The sequence below is a fragment of the Coregonus lavaretus genome (assembly GCF_964263955.1).
Source record: "Coregonus lavaretus genome assembly, contig: HAP1_SCAFFOLD_2834, whole genome shotgun sequence".
Classification (NCBI taxonomy): domain Eukaryota; kingdom Metazoa; phylum Chordata; class Actinopteri; order Salmoniformes; family Salmonidae; genus Coregonus; species Coregonus lavaretus.
This window is the reverse complement of record NW_028165077.1, coordinates 59,639-73,000: the sequence shown is the minus strand read 5'-3', so window position 1 is coordinate 73,000 and position 13,362 is coordinate 59,639. Positions and strand designations below refer to the sequence as shown.

General features: G+C 42.8%; 1 protein-coding gene across 2 annotated transcripts; it reads left to right on the top strand.

Annotated features, from left to right (window-relative positions):
• The first annotated feature begins 4,978 nt into the window (after window positions 1–4,978).
• Window positions 4,979–13,081, top strand: LOC311116297 (uncharacterized protein). Of its 2 annotated transcripts, none has more exons than XM_084191401.1 (3): window positions 4,979–5,129; window positions 9,701–9,866; window positions 11,356–13,081. In XM_084191401.1, the coding sequence occupies exons 1-3, from the start codon at window positions 5,121–5,123 to the stop codon at window positions 13,056–13,058; spliced, it is 1,878 nt and encodes a 625-aa protein (XP_084047527.1). In that variant the 5' UTR covers window positions 4,979–5,120; the 3' UTR covers window positions 13,059–13,081. The 2 variants fall into 2 exon arrangements, with proteins under 2 accessions (XP_084047527.1, XP_084047526.1); XM_084191400.1 differs by having other exon boundaries at window positions 9,701–9,878.
• The last annotated feature ends 281 nt before the right edge of the window (window positions 13,082–13,362 follow it).

The window sequence follows — 13,362 nt, the reverse complement described above, 5'->3', positions numbered from 1 at the left end:
ACACAAACCTACACGGAACAAGATCCCACAAACACAAATGCCCAAACGGCTGCCTAAGTATGGTTCCCAATCAGAGACAACAAGCAACAGCTGATTCTCGTTGCCTCTGATTGAGAACCACCCCGGCCAACATAGAAACACAATGAACTAGATCCTGAACATAGAAACACAAAACATAGACTCTACACACCCTGGCTCAACATAACAGAGTCCCCAGAGCCAGGGCGTGACAGGACTCCAAGAGCTAAAGAGTAATTATTAGGAATAATGAACAATATGAAATGACAGGCAGCCTAGGATAAACATAACACTAGAAAAAGGAGACTGTTGGTAGAAACTACTCCAAAACCCGATTTAATCCATTAACTTTTTTCCACATTGAGGAACCATCTCCTTTCGACTTCAAAATTCCATTTAACTTCTCTAGACTCTCTTCAGCGGACAGAGACTGCAAAGAAACCCTTAAATTATTGTGAAGATAGATTTTTTTCATGAGCTGTGGTCCTGGCATAATTGTGTGACGCCATCAGGGCAGGATTAATGCAGGGGCTTACCGGGGCTGAAGCCCCTGGGCCCTGGCCCGTGGGTGGCCAAAGAGGCAACAAAGCATGTACAATAATAAAGCAATTTACATATATACACAGTACCAGTCAAAAGCTTAGACACACCTACTAATTCCAGGATTTTTCTTTATTTAAACTATTTTCTACATTGTGGAATAATAGTGAAGACATCAAAACTATGAATTAACACATATGGAATCATGTAATAACCAAAAAAGTGTTAAACAAATCAAAATATATTTTGTATTTGAGATTCTTCAAAGTAGCCACCTTTTGCCTGGATGACAGCTTTGCACTCAGGAGCCCACTCTCATTGTAAACAGCCTGCTGCTGCTTGCTGACGCTTTGCTAATCGTTGTAACGTATACACCGGGAGTCAGAAAGCAGGTGCAGACGGTGAGTTTTAATACTGAACCGATACAAAAGAACAAACATGGGAAGCGTATTGAACGTGAGAGGAAAACCAATAACACCTAAGGACTGATGACAACAGAGGGCTAAATAAAAAGGAAGTAATCAGGGAAGTGATGAAGTCCAGGTGTGCCTAATGATGAGGCACAGGTGTACGTAATGAGGGTTGCCAGGTGTGCGTAATGATGGGTTGCCAGGACCGGTGGTTAGTAGACCGGCGACATCGAGCGTTGGAGAGGGGGAGCGGAAGTAGACGTGGCAATCGTCAGATTGGGGGAGGAGAAGAGGTAGGAGGCCTACATGGGTAACTAGGGGGACATGCCTTGATGGGTAACTGATTAAGAAAAAATAAACAAATAAACTGCATAATAAGTAAATGTGTCTGGTCAATTGTGTGTCAGGGGCTGGGCCGAAGCACAAGAGGCAAAACAATATAATAAAAAGTATGTATTTTCTTCCCTCTTTTTAAAATGATTTTATCCAACCACAGGAGCTCACTCTCAATGTTCAAAATACACCAGAGAGCATCATTTAGCCACAGAGGACCAATAGTTTCAAAGAAATAACTGTGATTTAAGTGTACATTTTATCACAAGCACATACAATGTAACTGCCGAGCCCTTTCCCAACAATGCAGAGTTAAAAAGTAAGAAAGATATTAGCTAAGGAAAATATTAACACAATAAAATAACAATAACGAGGCTATTTACCGAGTCAATGTGCAGGGGTACAAGGTAGTTTAGGTAATTGTGGTAATATGTACATGTAGGTAGGGGTAAAAGTGACTTGACAATCAGCACGTGTGTAATGTTGAGATGGAATTATCAATCAGTAAAGCAGAAGCCAAGGGGTTAATAAGAACAGTGGTTAAAAACAAATGGTAAGAGTTGTGGAACCAAGGCGCAGCGTGATATGAGTCTCCTGAGTGGCGCAGTGGTCTAAGGCACTGCATCGCAGTGCTAACTGTGCTACTAGAGATCCTGGTTCGAATCCAGGCTCTGTCGCAGCCGGCCGCGACCGGGAGACTCATGGGCGGCGCACAATTGGCCAAGCGTCGTCCAGGGTAGGGGAGGGAATGGCCGGTAGGGATGTAGCTCAGTTGATAGAGCATGGCGTTTGCAACGCCAGGGTTGTGGGTTCGATTCCCATGGGGGGGCAGTATAAAAAAATATGTATTCACTAACTGTAAGTCGCTCTGGATAAGAGCGTCTGCTAAATGACTAAAAATGTAAATGTAAATGGAACAAGGAGAGAAAGGGAAGACACGTGTATAAGATCCAGGAAAAGGTGGAGACAGGGAGGTCCTCAGGCCGAGAGAGAAGGGAGGAAAGTGTAGTCACAAGGCTGAGACTGGGACACACAAGGCTCAATAGTACATTGAATCTGGTGGGGAAATATCAGACTGGGAGGTGTGATCATTGTCAGGAGGAGCTGGAGACAGTGGAACAGTGCCAGAAATATGTGAGGGAAAGGGAGCGATTGTTATTAGTTTTGAGGAGTAATGTGGTTGAAGAGCCAGGATTAAGTGAACTGCTGGGGAAAGCTTCAGGGGATGTAGTATTTAATGATGTATTTCGTTTCCTTAGGGAGACAAGAATATTGGGCAGGATTTAGACCTTCACTGTCTCTGGTCCACACTCCAGTCCAGTTGGTGGCGGTATTGCACCTTAAAGTTGGTTACCAACAACTAAATAAAATGCACAGAAGATAAAACCCATATTTATGTTGATTTATTTTCCCTTTTGGACATAATATGACATTTGAGATGTCTTTATTCTTTTGGAACTTTTCTCATTTTAATGTTTACTGTTCATTTTCTTAATATTTAATTCACTTTATTATCTATTTCACTTGCTTTGGCAATGTAAACATATGTTTCCCATACCAATAAAGCCCTTTGAATTGACATTTAATTGAGAGGAAGAGTTGGAGAGAGAGAGAGAGAGAGAGAGAGAGAGAGAGAGAGAGAGAGAGAGAGAGAGAGAGAGAGAGAGAGAGAGAGAGAGAGATCTTCTGCACAGATTCTGCACAGGTGTTCCAAAAAAGGTCCAGTCGCCAGGACCACAAATACAAAATACCACCTAGACACCATTGCCCTAGAGCACACAGAAAACTATACATACCTTGGCCTAAACATCAGCGCCACAGGTAACTTCCACAAAGCTGTGAATGATCTGATAGACAAGGCAAGAAGGGCCTTCTATGCCATCAAAAGGAACATAAAATTCGACATACCAAGTAGGATCTGGCAAAAAATACTTGAATCAGTTATAGAACCCATTGCCCTTTATGGTTGTGAGGTCTGGAGTCTGCTCACCAACCAAGAATTCAAAAAATGGGGCAAACACCAAATTGAGACTGCATGCAGAATTCAGCAAAAATATCCTCCATGTACAATGTAAAACACCAAATAATGCATGCAGAGCAGAATTAGGCCGATACCTGCTAATTATCAAAATCCAGAAAAGAGCCGTTAAATTCTATAACCACCTAAAAGGAAGCGATTCCCAAACCTTCCATAACAAAGCCATCACCTACAGAGACATGAACCTGGAGAAAAGTCCCCTAAGCAAGCTGGTCCTGGGGCTCTGTTCACAAACACAAACAGACCCCACAGAGCCCCAGGACAACAACACAATTTGACCCAACCAAATCATGAGAAAACAAAAATATAATTACTTGACAAATTGGAAAGAATTAACAAAAACACAGAGCAAACTAGAATGCTATTTGGCCCTAAACAGAGAATACACAGCGGCAGAATACCTGACCACTGTGACTGACCCAAACTTAAGGAAAGCTTTGACTATGTACAGACTCAGTGAGCATAGCCTTGGTATTGAGAATGGCCGCCGTAGGCAGACCTGGCTCTCAAGAGAAGACAGGCTATGTGCATACTGCCCACAAAATGAGGTGGAAACTGAGCTGCACTTCCTAACCTCCTGCCAAATGTATGACCATATTCGAGACACAGATTTCCCTCAGATTACACAGATCCACAAAGAATTCGAAAATAAACCCAATTTTTGATGAACTCCCATATCTACTGGGTGAAATACCATAGTGTGTCATCACAGCATCAAGATTTGTGAAATGTTCCCACAAGAAAAGGGCAACTCCCAGTGAATAACTTTTGTACTTTAACCATTTGCACATCGTTACAACACTGTATATATACATAATATGACATCTGAAATGTCTTTAATCTTTTGGAATTTCTGTGAGTGTAATGTTTACTGTTTCTTTTTTTGTTTATTTCACTTTTGTTTATTATCTAATTCACTTGCTTTGGAAATGTTAACAAATGTTTCCCATGCCAATAAAGCACCTTGAATTGAATTGAGAGAGAGAAAAGAGAGAGAGAGGAGAGAAAAGAGAGAGAGAGGAGAGAGAAGAGAGAGAGAGAGAGAGAGAGAGAGAGAGAGAGAGAGAGAGAGGGGGGGGGTTGTAAGATGGTAATTCAAAACGTAAATTCCAAAATGGGGACAAATACTGACAATTAATCAATTACAAATGACTTGACCCTCCCCTGGACAAAAAAAACAACAACTAAACTTTCCCCCTGACTGAAATTGAAAAAGCATGACCCTTCCCGGGGAAATACAGTAATTGCATACATTTCTGCCTGTCGCTAAAGTATAATGGATTTATACCATAGTCCAGTTGGAGGCAGTAATGCAAGATATTGGATGCCAACCACCATTAACGTCCACTGAAGAAGAAGAAGTTTACGAATTTCGTCATTGCAAATCTTTTCTGGGATGTGTGATAATTTACTTGTTTTCTGTAATATCGTATAGCTTTGGAATCGTGACATTAACTAGTTTGGAGGAAAATATGCAGGTTTCTGGACTCATACCCAGACTCTGAGAAGGGATTGTGTCACTATTAGCTTAGCAACCGTTACGATTCGTTTGGCAACCGCGTGAACCAGCATGACAACGTGAACGCGATTGTTCGACAGTCTGCTGGGTGAGGCGTTATACGTTCCTCCATTCATTGACGAATGAGATTCCTAGATCCTCCTTTCTCTAATATCTCTGCCATGAGCTCTTAAATCGAGATAGCTGTGTATTTTGCTACTGCATGACCAGTGTGAGCCAGAATGTCTGATGAAGAAACGCTAAAGAAACAATAGCTTCCCCAATGGATCTGGTAAGTCTGGTTTCCTTTTAACAGTATAGGCCTGCTGTATAAAATGTCTAGGCCAAGTTGTTATCATATTTGATCCTCCACATTCCTCTGTTCCGTGTTAATGGCTGGGCAACAAAAAAAAGACTGTAAAACTTTTTGGGATTTTTTTACCTTCAGCAAGGTAACCTACTACTATATCATGTGTAGGAATCTGTGTCTAGTACTTAATGATCTCTCCTTCCTCCCAAAGTGTTCACTTGTTCACCTCCACTGATTTTAAAATCTGATTATCCATTATATGACCAGATACTCGGAAGTGGCCACAAAATACATATTCTGTGGGGTTTATCGGCGGTTGGCATCCAACGTTATGGTACATTACGCCACCTACTGTAATGGAGTGTGGGCCAGAGACAGGGATCGAGGAACTAAATCCAATATGACAGCCCCGTTTCTCTTAAAAAATGTAAATATTTGAGAATGTATCTAACAATGTTCTACTCAGAATGCTTATCAAACTCAATTAATGTACCCCAATATCCCTCAGAGTTTCAGTCTCTCCCTATCATACTGCCCACACTGTTTTTTTTCAATTTATTTTATTTCACCTTTATTTAACCAGGTAAACCAGTTGAGAACAAGTTCTCATTTACAACTGCGACCTGGCCAAGATAAAGCAAAGCAGTGCGATAAAAACAACAACACAGAGTTACATATGGGGTAAAACAAAACAAAGTCAAAAAATACAACAGAAATACATATATATACAGTGTGTGCAAATTTAGCAAGTTATGGAGGTAAGGCAATAAAATAGGCTATAGTGCAAAATAATTACAATTAGTATTAACACTGGAATGATAGATGTGCAAGAGATGATGTGCAAATAGAGATACTGGGGTACAAATTAGCAAAATAAATAACAATATAGGGATGAGGTAGTTGGGCGGGCTAATTTCAGATGGGCTGTGTACAGGTGCAGTGATTGGTAAGGTGCTCTGACAACTGATGCTTAAAGTTAGTGAGGGAGATAAGTGTCTCCAGCTTCAGAGATTTTTGCAATTTGTTCCAGTCATTGGCAGCAGAGAACTGGAAGGAATTGCGGCCAAAGGAGGTGTTGGCTTTGGGGATGACCAGTGAGATATACCCGCTGGAGCGCAGACTACGGGTGGGTGTTGCTATGGTGACCAATGAGCTAAGATAAGGCGGGGATTTGCCTAGCAGTGATTTATAGATGGCCTGGAGCCAGTGGGTTTGGCGACGAATATGTAGTGAGGACCAGCCAACAAGAGCGTACAGGTCACAGTGGTGGGTATTATATGGGGCTTTGGAGACAAAACGGATGGCACTGTGATAGACTACATCCAATTTGCTGAGTAGAGTGTTGGAGGCTATTTTGTAAATGACATCGCCGAAGTCAAGGATCGGTAGGATAGTCAGTTTTACGAGGGCATGTTTGGCAGCATGAGTGAAGGAGGCTTTGTTGCGAAATAGGAAACCGATTCTAGATTTAACTTTGGATTAGAGATTCTTAATGTGAGTCTGGAAGGAGAGTTTACAGTCTAACCAGACACCTAGATATTTGTAGTTGTCAACATACTCTAGGTCAGACCCGTCGAGTGTAGTGATTCTAGTCGGGTGGGCGGGTGCAAGCAGTGTTCGGTTGAAGAGCATGCATTTAGTTTTACTAGTGTTTAAGAGCAGTTGGAGGCTACTGAAGGAGTGTTGTATGGAATTTAAGCTCGTTTGGAGGGTTGTTAACACAGTGTCCAATGAAGGGCCAGATGTATACAAATTGGTGTCGTCTGCGTAGAGGTGGATCTGAGAGTCACCAGCAGCAAGAGCGACGTCATTGATATACACAGAGAAAAGAGTCGGCCCAAGAATTGAACTCTGTGGCACCCCCATAGAGACTGCCATAGGTCCAGACAACGGGCCCTCCGATTTGACACACTGAACTCTATCTGAGAAGTAGTTGGTGAACCAGGCGAGGCAGTCATTTGAGAAACCAAGGCTATTTAGTCTGCCAATAAGAATGCGGTGGTTGACAGAGTCGAAAGCCTTGGCCAGGTCAATGAAAACGGCTGCACAGTACTGTCTATTATCGATCGCGGTTATAATATCGTTTAGGACCTTGAGCGTGGCTGAAGTGCACCCATGACCAGCTCGGAAACCGGATTGCATAGCGGAGAAGGTACGGTGGGATTCGAAATGGTCGGTGATCTGTTTGTTGACTTGGCTTTCAAAAACTTTTGAAAGGCAGGGCAGGATGGATATGGGTCTGTAACAGTTTGGATCTAGAGTGTCACCCCCTTTGAAGAGGGGGATGACCGCGGCAGCTTTCCAATCTCTGGGGATCTCAGACGTTACGAAAGAGAGGTTGAACAGGCTAGTAATAGGGGTTGCGACAATTTCGGCGGCTAGTTTTAGAAAGAAAGGGTCCAGATTGTCTAGCCCAGATGATTTGTAGGGGTCCAGATTTTGCAGCTCTTTTAGAACATCAGCTGTCTGGATTTGTGTGAAGGAGAAGCGGGGGGGGGGGCATGGGCAAGTTGCAGCGGAGGGTGCAGAGCTGGTGGCCGGGGTAGTGGTAGCCAGGTGGAAAACATGGCCAGCCGTAGCAAAATGCTTGTTGAAATTCTCGATTATTGTAGATTTATCGGTGGTGATAGTGTTTCCTAGCCTCAGTGCAGTGGGCAGTTGGGAGGAAGTGCTCTTATTTTCCATGGACTTTACAGTGTCCCAAAACTTTTTGGAGTTAGTGCTACAGGATGCAAATTTCTGTTTGAAAAAGTTAGCCTTTGCTTTCCTAACTGCTTGTGTATATTGGTTCCTAACTTCCCTGAAAAGTTGCATATCGCGGGGGCTATTTGATGCTAATGCAGTACGCCACAGGATGTTTTTGTGCTGGTCAAGGGCAGTCAAGTCTGAGGAGAACCAGGGGCTATATCTGTTCTTAGTTCTGTATTTTTTGAATGGGGCATGTCTATTTAAGATTGAGAGGAAATTACTTTTAAAGAACAACCAGGCATCCTCTACTGACGGAATGAGATCTATATCCATCCAGGATACCTGGGCAAGGTTAATTAGGAAGGCCTGCTCGCTGAAGTGTTTTTGGGAGCGTTTGACAGTGATGAGGGGTGGTCGTTTGACCGCGGACCCGTTACGGACGCAGGCAATAAGGCAGTGATCGCTGAGATCCTGGTTGAAGACAGCGGAGGTGTATTTAGAGGGTAAGTTAGTCAGGATGATATCTATGAGGGTACCCATGTTTACGGATTTAGGGTTGTACCTGGTAGGTTCGTTGATAATTTGTGTGAGATTGAGGGCACTGTATCAGCACATGCTCCACTTTCTCTGTTTCCTGGCATTAATCACACCTTCCTGGTGGATGCTTTCCTATATAATAATAATATGCCATTTAGCAGACGCTTTTATCCAAAGCGACTTACAGTCATGCAGGCATACATTTTTTGTGTATGGGTGGTCCCGGGGATCGAACCCACTACCTTGGCGTTACAAGCACCGTGCTCTACCAGCTGAGCTACAGAGGACCACATTTAATGACTTATTCAGCTGGCTGTGTCCCACCCTTAGCCTTGTAAGGATGGCCTCCTCTCTTCTGTCCATTCCTACCATCCTCCCCTACTTTACTCTGTACCTGGAATAGGGGCGGCAGGTAGCCTAGTGGTTTAGAGCGTTGGGCCAGTAACCCGAGCCGACTAGGTGAAAAATCTGTCAATGTGCCTTTGAACAACTTAACCCTAATTGCTCCTGTAAGTCACTCTAGATAACATTGCCTGCTAAATGACTAAAATGTAAACAATGAATAGATGCCTGCCCTTAGTGTCACTGTTTCACTGTTCCTGCACCACCACTGCCCATATCATTCCCTTAGCCTCTGCTTTGCTCATTGGCACTTCCACCTCCTGTGTCCTAAGGGCCTGTTTAGCTAGCACATCTACTTCCTCATTCCCTTCCACCCCCACATGGGCCGGGACCTAAGCAAAGCTTATATGGACACCCATCTGTCTCACCCAGGCATGAATTTGAATTCCCTCATATAGCAGGCCTTGCCTGCTATGTGAGCTAAATGATTGCAGACTTATCAACACAGCACATGAGTCAGAACATATAACTACTCTGTCTGGCTTGACTTCCTCCACCCACTGCAAGGCCAACAGTACGGCCATCAGCTCTGCCATGTACACAGCCAGGTGGTCTGTAATACGTCTCCTGACAGCCACCCCCACTTTCCTGTTCAACAAAGTTTCCAGCATGTCACGTGACCTACTTTTATCAGTACACTCGTAACAACCTAATCATTACGAAACGTATATTTGATCAAATAAGCCACATGTCGCCTCTTCCTGTTTTGAAAGGAAATGACTGGTATAAGAAATATGGTGGAAACTGACTAGCCCATGCCTCCACCAACCCAATGCTATTAGATTTGTGGGAAGTAGTGAATGATTGAACATTTCAGGAAGAATTAGATATTCTAGGGATGCACCCAAATCAGTCAGAGGTGTAGACTAAATTAATCAAATGTTTGGTTTAATGATAAACTGTTTAATATTTATTGTGGCCAACAGGACAAAGCTAGCCCGTTCCCCTCCACCCTCCAGGAGTCCCCAGGTCAAACGCCTCCCGGTACCGCTTTACTGCTGGGTCTGGTCGACTGCAGGAAAACACCGGGGCAGAGTGGAACTGAGAGAGGAGGAGGAGAAGAGAAGGAAGATGGAGATTTGATTTCATTAAGTAAGAACCATGGTGTGTAGATTACACTACAGTCTGCTTCTGTAACAATAGTGGAGGTGCATAAAGATGGCGGCCCGCATGTACTTACCACAAATTCCTCGTTTTGCTAAGTTCACTGTTTTGTACATTGCTCTCCTTTACTGTTTTTTTTGTATGGTCATTAGCACAGTAAACATGATCCCAATTTTTGCTTCAAGACGCCGGCAATTTGAAAAACTGAAAAAGTAGATTGTGTTGATTTATTGGAACATTGAACAATGTCGCGCACCGTAGTTTCAAAACTCAATGGAGAGTGCTAAAACAATGACTTAATGTCATAAGTCTGCCATCTTTATGCACTTTAGTCATTAATTGATTAATTATATATTAATGAGAATCTGGGTAGTTCCACCCATTTTTAAAAGTGTAATAAAAAAAAGAATTCACCTAATTATCATTTGGTCATGAATAGCACATGTTCAACTTCATAAACATGTTTTCCAATCTCAAGACATTGAATAAAACTATTACTATACTAAGTGCTATGTGCCAAATAAAGTGACATGGTTGAACGTAACAGGGGACTGCTGAAAACAACAAAGCCAGTGCATTACATGGGTGAAATAGTCCTTTAAATCAGCCATAAAACCGCTTGTGACAGAGGGAATGGAAGGTTGTTTTGAATGCAATCTTCCAAAAATGTTTTACTTGTTAAAACATTTCTAGCATGTCTATGTATGGGTGAAGGGGTTTACTTGCAAAGTTTTCCACCACAAAACAGAATAAAATTGACAAAGATTAGGACTAGCTCACCTGCTTTTACTCTATGATTTGACTATTAGATGTTCAATGTTTCTTTTGCAAACATATTTTTTAAGGAATAGTTTCAACATATTAAAATTAGAGTTCAGTTCATGTAACGGGGTTGACCTTAAAGTGAGGGACAGACGTAAATTAATTACTAATCACATTCATAATAATCTTCAGAAATGACTTTGTCAAAGAAACAAAATAACTAGTGCTTTACAATGAGTATGTTTACATGCACACTCATAATTGGACATTAAACTAGTTATGGCAGTAGGCTGAGTATGGCATTAGTCATGTAAACACCTTACTCTGCTTATCTTAATTGGCTTAAGGTGACAATCGAAGCAACGCTGTTAAAAACACCTGGTTTTCTGAGCAATCTTTCGAATTATTAGGACACATAAACGCCTTAATCAGATTGAGGCATATTTAATCTGTGCATGTTCAGCACGAGCAGCACTAGCGTCCTTATTTTGTGCGAGTGCAGTGAGTTCAGGAAAAACTGAAAGTATGCATCTTAGAAATAGTTTTCACACACAAACTTTGTATGTCCGAAATTGGAATCAAATATGCTTATCAAAAATAACATGGTCGCTGTGATAGTTTGTCTATTTTGATTGGCAATTTTCAGCATTTATCAAAGTCCCATCAGGTAGCCTGATTTCAGATGTCCATGCTATTAATTATCTTTGTTTCACAGGGGACAGCCCTAACTGTTGCTCTCTCAGTGGGAAGGGCTTATCATCTGGAGAGGCTCAACAACAACACGATTCTGACAAGACGTCTCTCCAGAAGAGTCACTCCAGATCAGAACGTCTCACTAAACACAAGCAGAGACTTATAGGGAAGAAACCTCACCACCGCTGCTCTGGCTGTGGGAAGAGTTTTTCTAAACAGACGGAATTGATGATTCACGAGCGGATTCACACAGGAGAGAAGCCTTATAGCTGTGATCAGTGTGGGAAGAGCTTCAATTATTCAGGAGCCCTGACTGTACACCAGCGCATACACACAGGAGAGAAGCCTTATAGCTGTGATCAGTGTGGGAAGAGCTTCAATCATTCAGGAACCCTGACTAAACACCAGCGCATACACACAGGAGAGAAGCCTTATAGCTGTGATCAGTGTGGGAAGAGCTTCAGTCAATCAGGAGACCTGACTCTACACCAGCGCATACACACAGGAGAGAAGCCTTATAGCTGTGATCAGTGTGGGAAGAGCTTCAATCAATCAGGAGCCCTGATTACACACCAGCGCATACACACAGGAGAGAAGCCTTATAGCTGTGATCAGTGTGGGAAGAGCTTCAATCATTCAGGAACCCTGACTAAACACCAGCGCATACACACAGGAGAGAAGCCTTATAGCTGTGATCAGTGTGGGAAGAGCTTCAATCAATCAGGAGCCCTGATTACACACCAGCGCATACACACAGGAGAGAAGCCTTATAGCTGTGATCAGTGTGGGAAGAGCTTCAATCAATCAGGAGCCCTGATTACACACCAGCGCATACACACAGGAGAGAAGCCTTATAGCTGTGATCAGTGTGGGAAGAGCTTCAGTCAATCAGGAGACCTGACTCTACACCAGCGCATACACACAGGAGAGAAGCCTTATAGCTGTGATCAGTGTGGGAAGAGCTTCAATCAATCAGGAGCCCTGATTACACACCAGCGCATACACACAGGAGAGAAGCCTTATAGCTGTGATCAGTGTGGGAAGAGCTTCAATCATTCAGGAACCCTGACTACACACCAACGCATACACACAGGAGAGAAGCCTTATAGCTGTGATCAGTGTGGGAAGAGCTTCAACGAATCAGGAGCCCTGACTACACACCAACGCATACACACAGGAGAGAAGCCTTATAGCTGTGATCAGTGTGGGAAGAGCTTCAATCAATCAGCACACCTGACTATACACCAGCGCATACACACAGGAGAGAAGCCTTATAGCTGTGATCAGTGTGGGAAGAGCTTCAATCATTCAGGATCCCTGACTGCACACCAACGCATACACACAGGAGAGAAGCCTTATAGCTGTGATCAGTGTGGGAAGAGCTTCAATCATTCAGGATCCCTGACTGCACACCAACGCATACACACAGGAGAGAAGCCTTATAGTTGTGATCAGTGTGGGAAGAGTTTCAATCATTCATTATCCCTGACTAGACACCATCGCATACACACAGGAGAGAAGCCTTATAGCTCTGATCAGTGTGGGATGAGCTTCAGGATTTCAGGACACCTGACAACACACCAGCTCTCACACACTGGAGAGAAACCTTACTCCTGTCTATGTGGAAAGATCTTTGCTCATTCAGGGTCATTGAAAACACACCAGAAAGCACAAACATGTTTTCTTTCATCTCCTTCTTCTCCGGCAACAGTTCCTGATCCCTAAATAAAGTTTCAATAGAAAACATCTTGTAAAGAGTCATCCATCTCCCATTCTCTAACAGTTTACTATGTCTGATTACCACGGTAACCTGTGTAGCATAATATGAAGCTCTGGATCGATATGTGTCAAGCGTCTAGGAGTAGGAGTGCTATGTGTGTTGTGGGGTGGGGGTATTCAGGGCTGTATCTTATTTCATTAACTCCTATTATCCATTAAATAATTGTATAATGTAGAATAATGTTTCAACAATACTAGGTGTGTATTCATGTATTCAATAGATCAATAAATTAAATATATTATCTGCTCA